At 35.6% G+C, this 21,136-nt stretch overlaps 1 protein-coding gene across 1 annotated transcript in view; it reads left to right on the top strand.

Annotated features, from left to right (window-relative positions):
• Positions 1–502: 502 nt before the first annotated feature.
• Positions 503–21,136, top strand: part of CCDC73 (coiled-coil domain containing 73) — a 66,255-nt gene continuing 45,621 nt past the window's right edge. The window contains exons 1-4 of the mRNA XM_065403327.1: positions 503–517; positions 3,446–3,520; positions 10,459–10,497; positions 18,178–18,313. Of these exons, the coding sequence (XP_065259399.1) occupies positions 503–517; positions 3,446–3,520; positions 10,459–10,497; positions 18,178–18,313 (265 nt within the window). The remainder of the gene's footprint in view (positions 518–3,445; positions 3,521–10,458; positions 10,498–18,177; positions 18,314–21,136) is intronic.

The following is a 21,136-nucleotide window of genomic DNA, read 5'->3' as shown; positions in this document are numbered from 1 at the left end:
TTGCTTTTTCATCAAAGTTTTGTTATTTTTTTGTTGATTATATATTGTGGATCATCTACAAGGACTGAACAAATTTCTGGGGTAAGTGTCATGGGGCTTGAGATTGCCCCTGCACATGGTGCTGAAGGATTCGATTCACTAGTATTGGGTTAACCAACATGCTAGCTCAGAAAAAATAAATTAGCAGGTGAAGAAAATTTTCCTTTCCAGCTTGATGGGGAAAAGTTGGTTTTGGTTCATACATTTGGTGCTATTGTAGAACTGTGATAAAAGTAAAGCATTTACATTGTTTTGTGTACTATTAACTATATTCTGTTGTCAGAGGATATAAATAAAATTAATCCTACTGCTCTAATAATAAAATTAATCCTACTATGTTCTATTGTCAAAGTGTAGGAATAAAATTAATCCTACAAAGGCAAAAATATAAATTGTTGTTTTAACATACCATTTTTAATTTTATCCACTATTGGCAATGAAGTTACAAGCAAGGACGTTTACCATGGAAGAAGAAAAGGTACTGTGTGTAATTGCATTATTACTATAATTTATCATTCAATGGAAGAAATATGTGACAGGTGTGTTATAAAAATTTAAAATATACATTACATTTGTTTTGAGTATAAACTATAAAAGATCATGTAGTAACAATAATAAGCAAGTATTAATTATTTTTATAACAGTAGTGCCTAGAGGACCCATCTGAGATTAAGGTCCCAATATACTCGGTGCTGTACTAAAATATAGTAAGAAAATATTAATATTGCATAATGCATATAAGTATACTAGTTTAACTGCACAATATTAAATTAAGCATAGAATGAAAAATGCTGACGGTTTTCATAAGGTTGACCTGGCTAAATTTTGATTTAAGTAATTGTACTTGCCTAAAATTCCTCTTGTTTCAACTGGATAAAGTATTTTTCATCTCTGATCTTAAATAACTGTTAATGTGCACTCTTTTAAATGGTTGCTGAATTTGACTCCAGAGGTGGCTGAATTTTAATGATCAATAATAATCCTTATACAGTATATAGTTTACACTTTCATTTAAATAGCTGAGTACTACAGCTCTTGTGTGCTCACACAATGGAAGTTATACAATATTGGAAGTCAGTGGCTCAGTCGTCCCTCAGGCAAAACTCACACTGTGCAGGTCAGAACAGCAAGATCAGGCCCTAAGTTTGAGATCCTTCTGGGTGTAAATTAGTACAGTATTAATATTAGAATCTCAATTGTGCCATCTAATACTTTTAAGGCTTTGTAATACTTGCATTGCAAACCTTATATTTAATCTATAAACTGCAAGTTTTGTGGGAAAGCAGTATTAATTTTCTAATGTGTATACCCAACAATGTGTCTTGTAATACTACAGTATTCTTACATATGGAGTCTCATGCTTGAGTACTTTATAATAGCCACATATTTAAAGAAAAGAAATAAAACAAGGAAATTACATTTAAAAATATTAAATAATGTTAAGGTTGTGACAAAAGATAGGAAACTTGAAGTCAATATTAATATTCTCAACCCTTCCTTTTGTACCGTTATTAATACATTAAAACTTGGAAAATAAATCAGCTCTAACATGTTTTGGTGTAAATTTGAATTACAAATTTAGTATATTTGTATACTTTTATATTTATATTTTAAAAAGATTAAATCTTCATCATAGTTTTCACTTTTTTTTCTTTTATATAAGATTCAGATGTTACAAAAGTGCGGATTTTGTATTTGAACAGGCATTTGTAGTTTTTAGTCTATGGGTGGAGACTCCAAGGTGACGAATAATAGATAAAAGTGTTTATCTGATTTTTTCCAGCCGTATTCCCTGATATTTTACCAAGCAACAAATAGATATAACCTGCAAAGGAGTCTGTTTGATTTTACTTTATTATTGAAGAAAGGCTATTACTGTAATACCAATTAGTTACCCTTCTCTCTTCAGTATCACCAACATACTTTGTCTTCTAATTTTAGTATGCGTTAGTGGTCACAATAAGTTTCCTGCTACATGTAGACGAATCCTGTAGTTGCTTTAATCAACTCTGTTTAAAAGGAGATTCTAGCGTTACCTATATACTTTGGCCTTTGGTATAATCTCTAATAACCTACAAATAGGAGTATACACGTTACACATTACATTGGAATTTTAAGGACTGGTTTCACTAAAAAACAAAACAAAATACATGTGCCTTGGTTGTGTCCCATGTTGAAACAGTACAGAGGTGTGCCACTAAAGTCTTGTCTCAAGTCTTGTCTACACACACAAGCTTGCATTTGTTTAACTAAAGGAGTGTTTAAAAACTGGTTTAGTTAAAACAGTGCAAAATTCTTTCATAGACACTCTTGTTTTGCTTTAAGAGTGGCTTATGTTGATTCAGCTGAATTCATTTCTTTAGCCACTTATGTTAAACCAAAATAAGACATTCTTAAACTGAAATAAGTGTCTGTTTAAATTGGTTTTTACATCAATTTAAGTTAAACTGGAGTAATTTTCTCATGTAAACAGGCCCTCAGACCTTATCTACACAGAAAATTGTACTGGTTTAACTAATAGTATGTTTTTAAACCAAGATAGTTAAACCAGTACAAATTTGTGTGTAGACATTCTTATTTCAGTTTAGCTTCATCCTTTTTTTTTTTTTAAACAGGATTGAGCAAAATCATAATAAATTCTTTAACTGAAACAAGTGTGTCTATACATAAACTTTCACCAGTTTACCTAAATAAGTTTAAAAATATGTTGAGTGTAAAGCAATGAGTGCCTTCAAATCTAATGGTTAACAGTATCCACTTGAGCGAGAGGAGAGCTCTTTTTAGGTTGTACAGCATCTCCACACACTTCTAGGTGTCAGCTTGGTTGGTGTTTTCCAATTTTCTTTGACAGCTGTTGGTGAAGAGTCAAATTTTACACTGATTTATACCATTTTCAACACCAGCGAAATTAGTAATCGCTTTGATTTGTACTAATGTAATTGCATGAATAAATTGACCCATCCTCTGTTAACACAAAGGACAAATTCTCCATTAATATTGTATGCATTCCATTGTATAGGTAAATGGCTCTACAGTGTGCTGTTTTGGTATCTAATATCTTGGTTCAAAACTGGGATAATTCGTTAATCCTGCATTTATGCCTCACATTTCTCTGCCATAAAGGAAATAATCCACTTGGAGTCCAAAGTTCCCGGACTACTTGTAAGCGGGGGGAAAAATCACCATTGTGCTCTCAGTTTTAATCTCTTTTTAGCAGATTTCTAAATACTCCAGATATTGACTTAGCTAAATGCTACATGATTGTTTTGCATGCAGATTGTTCTCCATGGTCAAGAATCTATCACAGTAGAGTAGTGCTTAATATTCTTTACACTTGTGGTTGACAAGTTTTTGTCATAATGTGTTTGGTTTTTCCAAATGCTAAAGTATGACTTCTGATTTAAAGGGCAAATATCAGCTTGCTATAGAAACAAAAGAAAAAGAAATTGATGGGCTGAAGAAAACATTAAAAACATTACAGGTAAATTAACTTTATTGTTAAATGCAGTACTCATAACTCTATTTGTTGTTAAGTGGAAAGCTTTTCTTTATTCTTTGTTTTTAAAGGGGGTCTTCTAGGAGCTCTTACTTTCTTTTTTACTGTACAGGTGAGCCTGACCTCCCAGCAGCCAGATGCAGCTGCTGCCTGAGTTTCCCTCACCAGTCCACAGTCTTTCTTTATTTCTCAGTGTTTTTTAATTTAGTTCTTCCCTTCTAGGAGGACTTCTGGGGAAATAAAAAGTCCTAATGAAGTATAAAACAATATCCTTTGCTCTCTCTGGGACACAGCCTTCCTCTTTCTTTGAAGTCTTCTCCTCTTGCTACAGAGAAGTAAAGGGGGTTTCCCCCCCACTCTCTGGAAGCCTTGGCACGGGACCCCTAAACAAGTGCCCACAATGGTCCTCAAGCTCATACTGCTACTTTTGCCCCTTCACCTGGTTTTGCCACAAGTTTACCATCTTCTCCACATAGTACACAACTAACAAACATGTCTCACTCAAACTCACCCCTGCCTGACAAAGTCACTATTTGCACTGATTGAGGTTACCACTGTTTGAAATCAGATCAAGCTACACATTTCAAGCTGTGAGCTATAGCATTTTATTTTGTCTACATGGGGCATTGCATGGGTGCAGCTACGGTGGTGGCTGGGCACAGTGGCTGGAATGAGGGCAATCTCCAGTGTAGACAAGAATTAAAAAAAAATATTTATATTGGAAGGTAGCTAGTGATAGCCTTGTTCTTAAAGACAAAGAAAATGAGATACATTCTGAGATTGGTCGACTTAGAGAGTAGAAGTAGGGAATGTTTAGTTTAAGGAAGGAGAGAATTACCGACAGTGGAATGTGTTACCAAATTTCAAGTTTTGTCAGCTCCTAATTATTTCCCTACTTTTGGCTGAGTAGGCTAGTCATTTATTCTGCTCTGGGCAAGAAGGTAGTTATTCTTCAGATGCTCACTCTGCAATTGTACATTAACTGGAAGGAGAATTTTCAATAAGACTGGCGGCATTTGTCTTGTAATTGTGCTAGAATACCTTCTGTGAAGCCTGGGATTTTGACATTTCTGAAAGTGATTGTTACAAGTCAGCTGCAATATGACTTGAACTCCAGTACTGCCAGCATAAGGCTCTTGTTCTCACTTTTTCTGGGACTCAATTAATAAAGAATTAAAGGAGGGTAATATAATTAATGTCAATCAACATAGGTTTATGGAAAATAGATCCTGTCAAATTAATTTTTTTGATGAAATTCCAAATTTGGTTGATAAAAGTAATAGTATTGTTACTTAGACTTCTGTAAGGCATTTCACTTGGTACTGCATGGCATTTTGATTAAAAAGTTAGAATGATATAAAATTAACATGGCACACATTAAATGGATTAAAAGCTAGCTAACTGATAGTTCTCAAAATGTAATTGTAAACGGTGAATCATCATCGTCTTTCTAGTGGGGTCTTGCAGGGATCAATCCTTGGCCCTACGCTATTTAACATTTTTATTAATTGGAAAGGGTTCAGAGAAGAGCCATGAGAATAACTGAAAGATTAGAAAATGTGCCTAACAGTGATAGACTCAGGGAACTCAATCTATTTATTTTAACAAAGAGAAGGTTATGGGGTGCCTTGATGACAGGTTATAAATACCTACATGAGGAACAAATATTTAATAATGGACTCTTCAATCTAACAAAGAAAAGTATAACATGATGCAATGGTTGGAAATTGAAGCTAGACAAATTCAGGCTGGAAATAAGGCATACATTTTTAACACTAAGAATAATTAACTATGGGAAGAACTTACCGAGAGCCATTGTGGATTTTCCATCACTGACCAATTTTAAATCAATTGGATGTTTTTCTAAAAGATCTGCTCTCAGAATTATTTTGGGAAAGTTCTATGGCTTGGGTTGTACAGGAGTTCAGACTAGATTATCACAATAGTCCCTTCTGGCCTTGAAACCTATGAATGAATCTATGTATTTATTATAACATTTTTGTAAGATTGATGGTAGTGCTGCTTCTCGTTTTTCACCTTTTGAAAATCTCTTTCCATTACTACTAAATCAGCATAATAAATTGAACTTTGGATATATTTTTAAGAAATTGAAGAGATGACATAAGCTTCATTTCGTCATCTGTCTTATAAATCAGAAGGTATTAGGAAGGGCAGTTGTTGCCCTGGTGTTGGCATGAACTAATATTGGCAAATTAATCTTGAGATGGTGACACTGGCACTCATATGCCATCATCATAGCTTTGAACACTGCTGATATCCCTCTGGACAGTGATTTTGTGTAGATCCCTGCTGCCATATATGCACAAGTAACAGCCCATCATGTAAGTGGTTTAACACGTTCAGACTAGTGCTGGCATGGGTAAATGTTATTATTTATGGATAGACACCCAGATTCTTGGTTTTATGGCCCAACTTTATCATAAGTACAACATCTCATGCTATTTTTATATATGGAATTATGGCACTGAAGGTTGGGCACACAGATTTCTTGGCTAGTTACTATGGCTTTGGCTATGTCTACACTACAGACCTTACAGCGGCACAGCTGTAGTGCTGCAGCTGCACCACTGAAAGATGTCCCATGTATCTGTCCTAGGCCGATGGGAGAGCGCTTTCCCGTCAGCATAATTAAACCACCCCCAACAAGTGGCAATAGCTATGTCGGTGGGAGAGTGTCTCCCACTGATATAACGCTGTCCACACCGGTGCTTTTGTTGGTGAAACTTATGTCGGTCAAGGGGTTGTTTTTTCACACTGCTGACTGGCAAAAGTTTTACCAACAAAAGTGCTAGTGTAGACATAGCCTTAGTTTTAGGTTTTCCTTTTTTTAAGAGTCTCACATTTGCAAGTATTTATAGTGTTATTGGGGAATGGATGCCTAGATTCTTTCAGTCAATGTTGTGATTTACCCTCAAAAATTGTTTATATTATTTCTATTTAACTAAAATCAATTAGCTAAAATGTGGTCAAATCTCTGGATCTAAATGAAACTCCAAATCAGATTCCAAATACTCTCTTTATTCTGTCTCGTTGCATACTGTCCTTTTGGAGGGAAAAAAGATAATTAAATTCTTATCAATAAACTCTTAAAGGAGGAAGGAAAAGTGTAAAATTCTAGGTTTCAGAGTAGCAGGCGTGTTAGTCTGTATCTGCAAAAAGAAGAGGAGTACTTGTGGCACCTTAGAGACTCTTTAGAGTCTTAGAGTCTCTAAGGTGCCACAAGTACTCCTGTTCTTTTTTCTAAAATTCTAGTTTGAGTTGATATTTGTTCTTGCTCCCCCTCTATCTGGCCCTGATTCAGCAATGCATTTAAGCAAGTGATGAAGGAAGAATTACTCTAAATCAGCAATTTTCAAACTATGGGGCCAGCCCTCCCAAGGGAGGCGTGGGAATGTGTCAAGGGAGGTGCCAGCTCTGTGCTTTGCTGTTTTGTTTTGTTTTTTTAAGAGCTCTGGCTGTCAGCCCCAGGTAGCTCCATTCCCTCACCAGGAGGCAGCCCAGGCTCAGGCTTTCCTTCCCCCCACGATCCCTCACCTGGAGGTGGTGGGGCTCTGGCTGTCAGCCCTGGGGTATCAGCATCAGCACAGAAGTAAGAGTGGCAATGGGGCACTAAGTCTGCTGTGAAAAGTGACGAATATCACTTTTCACATTGCCACCCTTACTTCTGTGCTGTTGCTGGCACGGTGCTGCCTTCAGAGCTGGATGCCCAGCCAGCCAGCAGCTGCTGCTTTCTACTCTGCCTTCAGAGCTGGATGGTGGTATATGTAGTTTGGGGGACAGCATAAATGACCACAGACACAAAGAAGGGGTGCCTGATCAAATAAATTTGAGAACCACTGATCTAAATGATGTAGAGTTTTTTTTTTAATTGCCATAATTGGGAAAACAGTAATTTATAATTGTTGTAGGTGTTTTCATGGTTTGTCCTAATGTTTAAGTAGCATTTCTTGTATTATCAGAAAGGTCATATTTGAAACATTAATAACTTCTTATTGTTTTTCAAGAACTTTAAACTGTTTATATTAGAATTTATAGCAATGGGTAATTGGATCTAAGGTTATTGATATTGTATTACATATTCTGTTCTTATTAACTTTGCTGCATAGAGTGGTAGCTTTGGGTGTCATATTCTACATATTTAATCATCTGGTTAATGTTGAAAATATTTTAAAAGTAAAAGAAATTCCTCCACATGGCTAGCCTTCTGTTTAAAGGTTGTAAGGATTTGTTTTTCTTGTTCAAACCATGACATAGAACAGGTGGTGTATAGTGTAGCTCATGGTCTATTGACCATGATACATGGACAGCTAGTGTAATAATGGTTCTCCTGGCTTTCCTTAAGTAAGATAAACTGAAATAAAAAATATTTCATAGGATGTTAAGAATTTGATTTAAATGTATCAACGCAAGTATATTCAGAGTTGAGGTTGAACCTCCTTAACCCAGCCTACTATACCTAGGTATAACAGTTCATGTAGGGTTCAATCTCTGCATTTGGCAAGTTCTGTAGTGTGCAGGGCTTAAGGGAGCAGGAGGTCACAACAGTGTCTGTAAGCCACCTTTTTGTTGCCCTGAGTTGTACCCATTTCAGCCCCTGGCATGAGTTAGAGCAGCCTCAGCTGCCCACAAGCAGATTCAGGAATTAAAGGAGAGGGGAAAGACAGGAAGGTAGAATGCAGTGTGGGAGAATGATGGAGAACGAAGGAGACAGCTGGGAGTGTGTGTGGGGAAGGAACAGGGTGGATAAACCAGAGAGGCAGGGAAAGATAGGGCAAAGAGACAAAGCAGGAGGAAAAAGGGAAAGAATGGAGAAGAAGTTTCCAAAGTCAGCTGTGGGATCCTCAGTATGAATTCTTAAATACTATAGGTCTGCATTCTTTTCTTTAAAGTAAAATTTCTGCTCAAGATTATAATTTTGCACTCTTAGTTTTTAAATCACTTTCTTAAATTGTCAGAATTCCACCTTAAATTGATTCATTGTTCTCTAGGCTTCCTTCTAAAAAAACCCACATTTTTGCACAAGGTCTACATAAACAAGACTCTTGGTTATTATATTTTTTCTTTAGTCATCCTTTGTATCCCTGATTGTACTTGAGGGTCACCTCTTATTTGCAACCTTCACTTGAGACTGCATGTTGTGGCCAGCCACCAATCTTAATTGGCTATGAGTATTGTTGTTGAATGAAATTAGGTCCTTCTTTCCCAATGGGCCGAACTCATTTCCATTACAACATTACCAGATGGAGATATTGGAAATTTAACACTGATCTTTCACATGCTGGTCTGGGTTCATCAATACCAAGGGGATAGGTGTCTTATTAATACCTTAGCTAGATAGACAAAGCACTATAGGACACTACTAGCTGAACTGAAACTTGAATGCAAAATTTTAGTGCAAAGCAAGTTTTTATATTCAAGTGATAAATCTCTCATAATATGAATTAAAAATTGAAACAATGCCAGTCTCTTAACAACAGAAACACTAGTGAATGCCTCTGTTTATGCTTACCAATGTTGATGGATTAAAGTGTACAAGATTCAAGAATTGCAACTAAAGTTCCAGTTATTGATTTTATGGATGGTAATCTTTGAGATCTAAAATCTTCCAGGTCTAAAGTCCATAGTTAGTTGGTAAATCTCACACTATTGCAAAGTTTTTGTGTATCCAAAAACAGTATTTAATTTTTAGGATTGTACATTCATATATTCAAAGGTTCAGGATAGTGGCTATACACCTAAACATTTGATCACTTCTGCAAATGATACTAATATGTGCTGGCAGTATAATAATGCTATAGTTAAAGGTATTAAAATATCACTAATATTTGTATATTCTATGAGATAAAAGATAAGGGATCAAATGTTTCTAATCTTACTCAGGGATTACTTGACTCAAGATTCTCATTGACACTGGTACTTTGCAGTGGCTATTACTGGAGTGGAAAGTATTATATTAATGACTTCAAATGGGAATTTTTCATTAATCAGAAACACAAGAGTTGTACTAAAATGTCTTTATTTTTCAGGCATTTATAATAGCTATTTATCTATTTGTTCTGAGTAGAGAACAGGTTCTAAGTTCCTCTAAGACTCAGAGATTACTCCAATTTCTACTTCTTCTTTCTCCCCTGTTTCTTGCAAACGCCCTACATGAAGGTGATCTTTCCTCTAGTGAAGGTTGGTTATAGCTCCCTCCAAAGTCTATGCTGATGATGGGGGAGAAATGTATATCACTTTTTAGCACTCCTACCACCTGTTGACTTATGAATAAAGTATGGTGTACAGAACTTAAACTTGGATCCCCTCGTTTTAATTTAATACATAAAGATTTTCTCCTACTCCTTTTGAAGTCAATAGGAATTTTGCCATTGCCTTAGTTGAAAATTGGACTGAGATCTAATTTATTTCTAATAAAATATGGTGTAAAACAACTATATTAAAGTAATTACAAACCATGAAAAAGTTTCACAGGCACCAGTAGTTGACATTTTCACATTTGGTCACCAAACCTGGTCTTTAATTCTTGTAAATATATTTAAAAATGTACTAATAAAGTATTGTGTTGATCTATATTGTGTTAAACATTATTAAAATAATATGTATGTCATAATACACATTTATGCTCTTTTACATTAATTTGTTTGCATTAGAATTTTACTGATTTCTTTTGCATTCTTTAGATATTTAAATAAGTACAATGTTATAATCTTAGTCTTACAATAAAAGAACCATTACAGTAAATGAACCAAAAAAAGGGTATTACTTCATTGGGATGAACAAAATCTTCAATACACATTGAAAATATAAACGAAATATTTAATATGTATGCCTTCTTCAGTAAAGATTGGTAAAGAAAAATGATACTGTAACATTAACTGTGTAGCTTTTTTGTGTTTTTACAGATTTCAAAATACACTTTACAGAAGAAATTGAATGAAATGGTAAGAAACTACAAAAACTGTAGATGACTATAGAAGAAAGAGACCAAAAATTTTTGCAATGACAAAATGATGACAGATTGGGAGGGTTGTAATGAAAATACTGGCAGAATTTTAGAAATAAGCTATGAAAAGTAACTGTTTAGAGCTAGCTAAAAGAAAGAGGTCACATCATCTTGTTATATGTAAAATACTTCAGTTTTTTCTCTTCTTTTTACTATATTCTGACAATTGCAGAATTGTTTATAAAAACCTTTAATTTAATATTTGGAATATTTTTTTCTAAAATTGAAATATTCCTTAGTTTGTAGAGCATATATAGTTTAACTTTTGCTTATTAGAGCCAGCAAAGATTTTTTTACAGAACATAAAAAGAATAACGATATTACATTATCCTTAAAATTATAAGGCATGGCCTGGAGTTGGCTGCATTAGGATGGAATAGTCAGGGACAATGATATGTCTAAAAGTTAATACGTTAGCAAACAGGATGACATGGGGGGTGGGAGTTAGAATTATTTTTAATATTAATTCCCCAGCAGAGTTTAGATTTGATCCAAGGAGACAAAAATAAGAGGAGAGACAACTTACTCCCTCAGACATTGAATATAGAGTGACAGTTTAGACATTCTGAATCCTGTTGTGTGTTTTAGGAAGTGAAAGAGCGAGCTGCAGAAACATTGCTAAGCTTGATTGAATAGAAGCTGTGAAAATTCTGTTGCTGCTCAACTGGAAAGAATAAAGATAATATTGTCAGACCATTATAAACTGTGATTTTAATTAAGAAGCTCAAAAACTAGAGTCCAGTTTAGCTTTAAGTACCATGACATTTGTACTGAAAGTCATCTTCAACGCTACAGTGGTTTTACACAAAATGTGGTGAAATTGAATAATGTGTCCTTTGACCTGGGAGATAAGGCTACAAGTTAAAGATCAAAGGCAACATAAAATGTGTTTTGTCTTATTTCACTTTTAACTTGCATTTGTTGTTAAACAAGTACTTGTAATCTGAAAAATGTTAAAATATACAAAATTATTGAATTTATATTTATATCCCTTCAAATACTGTCTTTTACTGAGCTCCCATGTTCCGTCTTCCATATGAAAGAGAATAATATTTAAATTACAACACTTTTTGTCTGTAAACTAGAGGTGTATTTACGCCTCCTAATGAAATGTTGCTTATTTATATATCCTTGTATTTTATGTTGTGTGTGTAAAAATGTGTATATTATATATACACACACATATATACACAGATTCATAATCATTAAATAATTGTCTTCAGATGCCTTGGAAACACTCAAACACTACAGTGCTGATACACTGTAAGAACCTGGATGAATAAATAGGTACTCGTAATAATTTCCTAAAAATATGCGGGAAAACATGTTAGAAACCCCTTTTATGGACATGTCCCTACTTTCTGTAATTCATATTTTCTTAGCTCTATTCATAATAGGTGCTCAGAATCTATGATGATCGGGGCCAGATAAGGAGGTAGATAGAAGTTCCATTATCTATCTATCCGTGTAGCAATTCAATAATGCATTTTAGATTGGGTCAAGTTCTGACAGCTTTACTCCTTGAGCAGTCCTGTTGAAATCAAAGAGATTCTGAGAGAATAAAGATGATAGATTTGTAGCCATTGTGAGTGATAGTGGCCAGTCCAGGGACTTTGAGATTGTGATGTAGAAAATAGATAAACAAAGAGCTCTTAGAAATTCCAAGGCATTAGTTATTTGATGCTCATTTATATGCCAGATTATTTCCTTCTTTATATTTCTGTTAAAGAAGGGTCAAATTCTGCCCTGGCTAGTGCATTGAAAATTAGCAGAAACAATGCCTAATTCTTATTCTGTACCTTAGAAAACCTGCCAGCCAGGATAGCAACATTTGCTTCTGCTGGGGACTGGATGTGCCATCTTGGGCTTGTGCACTCTTTAACCTGTAAAACTGCAGTCTTCACACATTCTGTGCACACCATACGTAATCACGTTGTGCAATCAAGTTGGGTGTGGGAATCAAGGTTGCTGTGGGTTGTTATCCATTTATGATACTGTTGTATAAATTACGTTGGAATTTTTAACCAACAGGGCAAAATTTTTGTTTTTGTATCTGAAAAAGATTTTAGAAAACTTTTTAAATATTAATAGAAAATTTTAATGTCATTCCTTCCTGTTTCAATGAAAACAAGGGCCCCGATTCCCCAGTGCAGTATCCTAGTTTTTATACCTGTGGATTCTAGTCCGTGGGAGGATCAAGACAGTACTGGTGATGATAGTGTAGGCTTGGTGAAAGTGGCTCCTGTGCCATGCCTTCTCCCTGTAGCTGACATAGAGCCAAGAGGGCATGATTGGGGAAAGAGGTCATGGCCATGTCTTCCCCTTAACCCTGCTGATCCTTAGCAGCCATTATCAGTCCCTTGGCAATTAATGTAATTTAGTGTGTTCTGATGCTGGATTGGCACAGAATAGACTCAAGGTGAGCTTTTAATCATCTTTGTGCTTCCTCCCCAGCCTGCACTGCATTATCCTCAATTATAACTGAGGATCTGGGCTAAGGTTTTCCCCCCCTCAAACTTTTCCCTATAGTATCTGAAACATGATGCTATGCATGAGAACCAAGGAGGGATATTATATGTAAAGTAATGAGTCTAGTTTCACTCTTTCTAAGTTGAGTGTTATGAAAACAGTAAACACTCTAATTTGAGAAAAATAAATTATATTTTATAAACTGTTTCATTTTTAATAATCTAAAATATTAGGGACACACTTAATGAATTTTTATATGAATATGATTTTTCATAGATTCATAGATTCTAGGACTGGAAGGGACCTCGAGAGGTCATCGAGTCCAGTCCCCTGCCCGCATGGCAGGACCAAATAGTGTCTAGACCATCCCTGATAGACATTTATCTAACCTACTCTTAAATATCTCCAGAGATGGAGATTCCACAACCTCCCTAGGCAATTTATTCCAGTGTTTAACCACCCTGACAGTTAGGAACTTTTTCCTAATGTCCAACCTAGACCTCCCTTGCTGCAGTTTAAGCCCATTGCTTCTTGTTCTATCCTTAGAGGCTAAGGTGAACAAGTTTTCTCCCTCCTCCTTATGACACCCTTTTAGATACCTGAAAACTGCTATCATGTCCCCTCTCAGTCTTCTCTTTTCCAAACTAAACAAACCCAATTCTTTCAGTCTTCCTTCATAGGTCATGTTCTCAAGACCTTTAATCATTCTTGTTGCTCTTCTCTGGACCCTTTCCAATTTCTCCACATCTTTCTTGAAATGCGGTGCCCAAAACTGGACACAATACTCCAGCTGAGGCCTAACCAGAGCAGAGTAGAGCGGAAGAATGACTTCTCGTGTCTTGCTCACAACACACCTGTTAATACATCCCAGAATCATGTTTGCTTTTTTTGCAACAGCATCACACTGTTGACTCATTTTTATCTTGGCAGTCTCAACATTTTTAGGAATTCATCCACAATTGTTCATGGCTGAAAAACAGTAAAACGTGTTCTGGACCACATTAATTTTTTTTTAAAAGATTGACTTTAGGGGGAAAAAATGTGAAGGAACTATTGTATGGGCCAAAATTTCCTGCTTTGATTTACAGATTTTGATAGCTCTCTCCGCATAATTTCCACATCATCTTGCCTCAAGTCTCCTACAGTAATAACTTCTCCGTCTCCCTGGTACTCTCAGTTCCCAATTACCACCTTCAGCCTCACGGTATATATCTGACTACTAGTGTCTCCATTCCCAGCATATTCCTCAGATGTGAGCACTTCATCTTGTGTCTTCCCCCAAGCAAGCTACCTGGCCCTGAGCTATTTCCCTGGACTAATTCCACCAAGAAATCACTCTGTTTCATCAAACAACATGGCCACAAGCAATTCTACTCCCCATCCCAGCTTATCTTTATTTCAGGTGAAGGAAACTGTAGTTATCCTTCCACATGGAGTATCAGACTGTAGGACAGAGAAGTAAGATTCCATGCCTTTCCACTCTAATAGGAACAGACTTCTGTGAAAGCTCCAGGATCAAACCCTCTCTCTCCAACAGACTCCTTCCAGATTTCCTCTATTTTGTTTCCAACAATTATTTTAGGGGAGGGATGTTAGGGCCTGAGTGGAAGACTGTTTTACATCCCGGCCAGGAAGGATGTTAGGGAAGTGGCAAACCTCAGCTTACCTTTTCTGGGAATGAAGCCAGGAGTGTGCTTTTCCACCAGAAGTCATCTTTGGGCCAGCCTTTGAGGGACAGCAGGCCAGTCTCTTTCTCCCTTGGCAAGAACATGGGGAAATAGCAAATCAGCACGTTCTTCCTAGCAGAACATCTGTCCAGAATATGTGAAGGCAATGACATCCCATTTCCCCAGTGAGAAGGATATAGGGGGACTGGCATGTTGACCTATCATGAGGAAAGAAGGTGGCAAAACAGTAAGATAAAATATTGCCAAGTTAAAAAACAAAATTAAAAAATGTGCAGATCTTGGGGGGGGGGAAAAACCAGAAGATTGGGAGAAACTTCCTGCAGATTTTGCTGTAATTCTTCAAAGTATGATATTGTCAAAGCTTGTGATTCTTAATACACACACGGTTTTGTAATATTTTAAATATGAGGCATGTATTGTAATGCATTATTGCTAAAGTAAGCCAGGGGTTTAAAAATAATTCCTGCACTAAAGGGTCAATTTGCCCTACATTGTAGCTCATTAATATGAAAATTAATCAAACCTTTCAGAGTAATGGAAATTACCTGCGTCGGGAGGAGAACATACCCATGTATAAATTTATATATAGGTCTATTTAAGGTTTTGACACACAGAGAGATAACAGAAAAGAAATTCAATTTAAATTGACATGGCTCTCAGCTTATCATGCTGTGCCTGGCTACTTCAGAGCACAAGAGCTAGAGGCAAGAAGCAAAGATAAGCATGGATTACTTAATGCCAGGCCACAAATAAAGAAACAAAGACCAGGAAGTTATCTGGTGGTTATACAGGTCATGGGTTTATTGAATAAGTAACTGAATCAAATGACCCAAACCTAAACCTAAACCTTGAGAGGAAGTCCCTCATGGGTGTGTGTAACTCCACCATTACTGAAATCTCTGAGCTGTCTGATGCCATGGAAAGACACTATGGGTGTTCCTGGACTGGCCACAAGTGGTTCCATCCCCGGGACTGATTTGCCATGTTCCAGTTATGGCCCAATACAGTGTGTCTGGCACTGAAACCTTATTCTGTGGTATACTTCTTTCAAGCCACCTTGGCGTAGCTGAAATGGCATATTACTTAATCCAACTATTTCCCTCGATCATGCTTTATCAGCAAGGAATGCCTACCTTTGAGGGCAGTCAGCTTAGGTTTGGCTCCTTCTACCACCATCTGCCTGGAGCAGAAGAAAAATTTGCACTTCATGTGTAAGTCTCTAATAGAATAAATATGTCTGAACCACTGTCAGAAGAAAAGGTAATAATCAAGTGTCATCATTAACTTTCTTTTCTTATTTTTGTTGGTTTCATTCACATCCCTAGCATTACTTAAATGCAGTTATTTGGATGTTTTTTTCTGTGCTGACATAAGTAAAGGGTTGGAAAAGAGAGAAGAATTATATGAAAATTCATAGGCTGAATAGCTGGAAGTGATTTTATAAGTGGTTGCTGTTTCTTTAGCTGTGCTTCCATTACAACTTTCAATTTGCTGTATTGTGTTTAATTTTATTATCTTATACAACATGAAAAATTTGTATTATTTGCTGTATTGTGTTTAATTTTATTTATTATCTTATACAACATGAAAAATTTGTATTATATATATCCTATTTTGCTAGTCTTATGTTGGCCATTTCTTTGATTACCATCAACTTTTATTATCTTCTGATGCTTGGACATATATTGCATATATTGTTAGCCTATAAAAAGGGAGCACCACAGAAGTCAAGCAAGTTGGGCCAAATTCATCCCTGTGTAGCTTCACTGTAGTTACATACAGGAATGAATTTGGCCCAACCTGTTTGATTTCTGTTTTATTCCCTAGTAGCTTAACAAATGCAATGTATGACCAAGTAAAGTAATGGAATTACACAGGGATGAGTTTGCCTCTGTATTTTTAAAGGAAATTAAAGGGAAAATTTAGCACACTTAATAGTTTAAAAAAAAAAACTAACAAAAAACAACAACAACAAAACCAAAAACAAAACCACAACAAAACAAACCAGAACAAACCAGAAAATGGATAAAAAGTAGTTTTACAACTGCATTGGTGTGTCACCTGGAATACTGTTCATTTCTGGCCACCATGTCACAGAAAAAAATATGTTTTCAGTATTGTAGTTGTGTTGGTTCCAGGATATTAGAAAGGCAAGGTGGGTGAGGTAATATCTTTTATTGTACCAACTTCTGTTGGTGAAAGAGTAAAGTTTTTGAGCTACTCAGAGCTCTTCAGCTCTGGCAAAGGTACTCAGTGTCACAGCTAAATACAAGGTGGAACAGATTGTTTAGCATAAGTAGTTAACATGTGGTGTTATAAGAGACCTTCAAGGTGAAGTGGGCTGTTAACATCTCTGCAGTCATAGGACTAAAAAAAGGGGGGTAGTGGGTTACAAATGTTGTAATAAGCCATAAATCCAGTGTCTTTATTAAGACCATGATTTTTATCATCGAGCAAAGTTGTGAAGCTTATATTCAGTGTAACTATTTATGCAAACAATCTTTTCCACCTTGTATTTATCTGTGACATGCTGAGTACTTTTCCCAGACCTGAAGAGCTCTGTATAGCTTGAAAGCTTGTCTTGTTTACAAACAGAAGTTTGTCCAATAAAGGATTACCTCACTCTCCTTGTTTTGCTTAAAAAAAGATTAAAATTATTAGAGCACTGGAAAGACTTTCATATGAAAGTTGACTGAAAAGGTTATTACTGTTTACAGAGGAAATGAATAAATGAGCTCTCTTTCTCTCTCAAATGAATGGTATATAAAAGGCAAATCATGAACTCCTATTTACCCTTTCCTATAACACAATAACCAAAGAAACAATAGACTTAACACTGATAAAAGGAAATATATTTGACACAACAATTAACCTGTGGAATTCATTGACACAAGATAACACTCATTCAAGAGTTTAGTAGGATTAAAACAAATGAAATCATGGGTAATTAGAAAATCCACAGTTAGATTATTTGAGTTAAAAATGTATAAGGGATGTAATCCTTCATCTTTCCGGGCATAAAACAACCATTGATTGGCAGTGGTTAGGAAGAAACTTTCCCTATGAATGACTTATGCCATAATTGTCCATGAATCTGGTACTGATTTGCATTTGTGTTCCAATATTTTTAACCTGTTAGAGCCTAACTTTTGTTTTTGAGAAGTGACTTACATTTTAGATGCTTCCTTTAGAATACAGAAACTTTTAAAATCCCTAGCTACTGTTTAGTAGTAAATGGTGAGCTTTTGTTTTTAGCAAATAATATATTGAAATTATTTTATTTAGATAGTTAAATTATACTATTCTTCTTTAAATCTCGTTGCAGTTCCATTTGATTCAGAATATTGTTGGTTGAGTATGATGCTTTGATTTATCTGATTTAATAGTTGAAAGTTTGGCGAGCACATTTATAATTGCTAGAATTGCTCATTAAACTAATTCTTGATTCCTGTTTTCAACAGGATCAAAAGCTACAATTGCACATAATGGCAAAGGAGGAACATCATAAGAAACTGAATGAAGTTGAGAAATGCTATGCTACTATCACATGTCAATTTAGAATGATAAAAGAGGCTCATGAGAAATTAGAGCAAAATGGTAAATCTTTCTTAAATGTAGTCCTAGAGTAGTTATTTTTGTAGTGTTTTTTCCTTCTTCAATGAGTATTTTCACATTTAGAGATTAAGCCTGTCTTATCCATGACATTAGAGGACCCTACTCAGGTGGAACTGATGAGTTTCTGTGACGGAAAGGAGGGAGAAGAATTTCTGAACCCTGTACCTAGGTCCACTGCCTCTAGTTATCTGTTTCATGGGTGCTTCCTGTGTCCCAGTGAGCAAAGATCATAGACCTCAGTCCTACAAAGAGCTGAGTTATCTTGCAGAGTGCTGAGTGCCCTTACCTGTGATTGACATCACTGAGGGTGAAATCCAGGCCCCACTGGAATCAGTGAGGGTTTTGCCTTTGACTTCAGTGGGGCCAAGATTTCATCCTGAGAGTTGAAGCCATTTAACACCTTTCAGGAAACCTCATCAGCACCTCATAGAATCTAGCCCTTAGAATAATTGGGAAGCCAGACTACTTTTTTCCCTTCTTGGGGGGATGAGGGGTTTGCTGTCACCTTCCAGCCATCAACAATCTCAGTTGACAGTCTCCAACTCTGATTCATGTTGTTTTAAATTAAAAATGTTGTCAATTGTACAGAAATAGAAAATAATAAAACAGGAAAAATAAATCGAACTAGATGAACAACATCATCTAGCACTCTTTTTTAAAAAAATTCTGCATAAATAGCTATTCAAGTATAACAAGTCTGTACCAAACACGCATTCCCATCTCTGTGCTTAAATTCTACAAAACTATTTGTGAATCTGTTGGTATATGACAAAATTGCACCAAGTATCTGTGTGCTTACTTATGTATAACAGTTTTGCACCAAATATGTTTTTCTTCCATAAAATAATACCAAAATTAAAACCTATAGCTCAAATATTTAAAAGTATGTGCAATTTTACACAGAACTTGTGTAGAAAACCCCCCATTATATGCATATAAGTCATGAATTTATATGTGACCACACCTTTTCATGTACACAACCCTGACTTGCATGTGTATATTTAGTGTTTTGTACATCCTTTTTGGCTGCATGCAAACATGTGCAAAGATCTTTGAATATTCAGTCTGTATATGTAAATACACATATGGAATATAAATAAATATTAGTTGTAAAAAAGACAGGAAAAAATCCAAGCATTATATGTCAAAAAAGGCTTGTGTAAGTGAAGTTAAGTAATTTTTCAAAACCTTAAACTAGCTAGCTTTTTATATTTAGATAAGAGTAAATTGGTGGCCTGTTCTGTGAACATTCTTGGCATTTTAATGGCTGGGGTTATTCCTCATGCTCATGTCTTTTGAAATACAGTTGTGCTTAATATTTAAAACAAAAGAAAACATTGCTGTTCTTTCTTTTTATTTATCATGGAAAAGTCCTATTTACTGTTTGTCCTATGCATAAAATGTTTTTTTGCAATTTTTATGGAAAAATACATTAGCTTTCTGTATTTACATAATTTGGAATATGTATAAATATATTTTATTATGCAAAATATTTGCAAAGTAAACAGCTGGAAAAGAGTAAGTATAACAGCAGTACAAGTGCTTCTGTTCAACAAGAAAATGAGCTATTCACCATAGTAACTACAGTGTATCTCTTACTGAAGAGAAAATTAATTTTATACTCTGTTATATAACAGCCATATTAAGCATGTAGATCGCTTGTAAATTCTGAATATGAATCTACAGTCAATGGAAAAGTCACAGGAATCCATACATTAAATAAACCTCTAATTTCTAACCTACTGATTTCCTGGGATTAAAAATAGTGTTTATGAAAACAATTTGTAGATCTTGAAAATGTTGAAGTTAAAAATTGGTGCTTCATGTAGTTGTATAGTAGAGATGCCCCTCTTTCTAATGGGATCCAGCACTTTTAACTCTGGCTTTATTTATTGTTATTATTTGTTTCAAGCTAGCAGGCTTTAAAACCATGAAGGTGAAATCCTGGCTCCACTGAAGTCAATGGGAGTTTTGTTATAGACTTCAGTTGGACAGAATTTCACCTATGATATTTTATGTATTGGAAAGTTGTCTTGGGACATTTTAAGAAGTGTGTTACATTTTGTAATGCATCTATTTAATTTGAAAATCTCTCTCATAATACTGTTACTAAGGCTATTGTAAGCCTGATCATATTGTAAGCCCAACTTTCAAACGTTCCACCTGAAATTGACAAGCTGTAAATGCCTGAGTAGAATATTTCTAGGAATTTTGAGGGAAAAAATTAAAAAGGAGTAGGAGCTGGATGGCACAGACCTGTGCTACCCAATTTTGGAATGGGAGCTGTTGGAGCAGTAAAAAGAGGGTGCATGAAGGGAAAACATGAAGGAAAAAGCATGGAATAAGGGATGAAGAGAAAGTATAGGAGATCAAGATGCATGGATAGGGATAGAGGAGACTGAGAAATACCGAGATTGGGGGACATGTACAGTTTTTTAGATGTAGTATTTTAAACACTTTTAGAGTGAAATTCTGGCTCAATTGAAGTCAATGGCAAAACTTTCATTGACCTCAATAGGGCCAGGATTTCACTCAAAGTTTTCAATGTAGATAAAAGTAGATTTTATGTCTCCTCTATTGCCTTTCTACTGTCCATTACCTCCCATATTCCAGCTAGGTATAATTGCCCCTACAGATCCTATGGATTTGCTAAAATCTGTGGAAGGGAAGCCCCATTTTGATGGGTCTCATAAATTCTGTAGAGCCTGCCTCCTCACCTTATAGATAACCTGATTTAAACTTTTGATGATGATTAAAAGTAACAGAAAAGCACAAACAACATAATTGTTTAAAATGTTAAGGTTG

The sequence above is a fragment of the Emys orbicularis genome, chromosome 4 (genome assembly GCF_028017835.1).
Source record: "Emys orbicularis isolate rEmyOrb1 chromosome 4, rEmyOrb1.hap1, whole genome shotgun sequence".
Lineage (NCBI taxonomy): Eukaryota > Metazoa > Chordata > Testudines > Emydidae > Emys > Emys orbicularis.
Note: the sequence above shows the minus strand (reverse complement) of the source record. Positions and strands in the feature narration are given on the sequence as shown.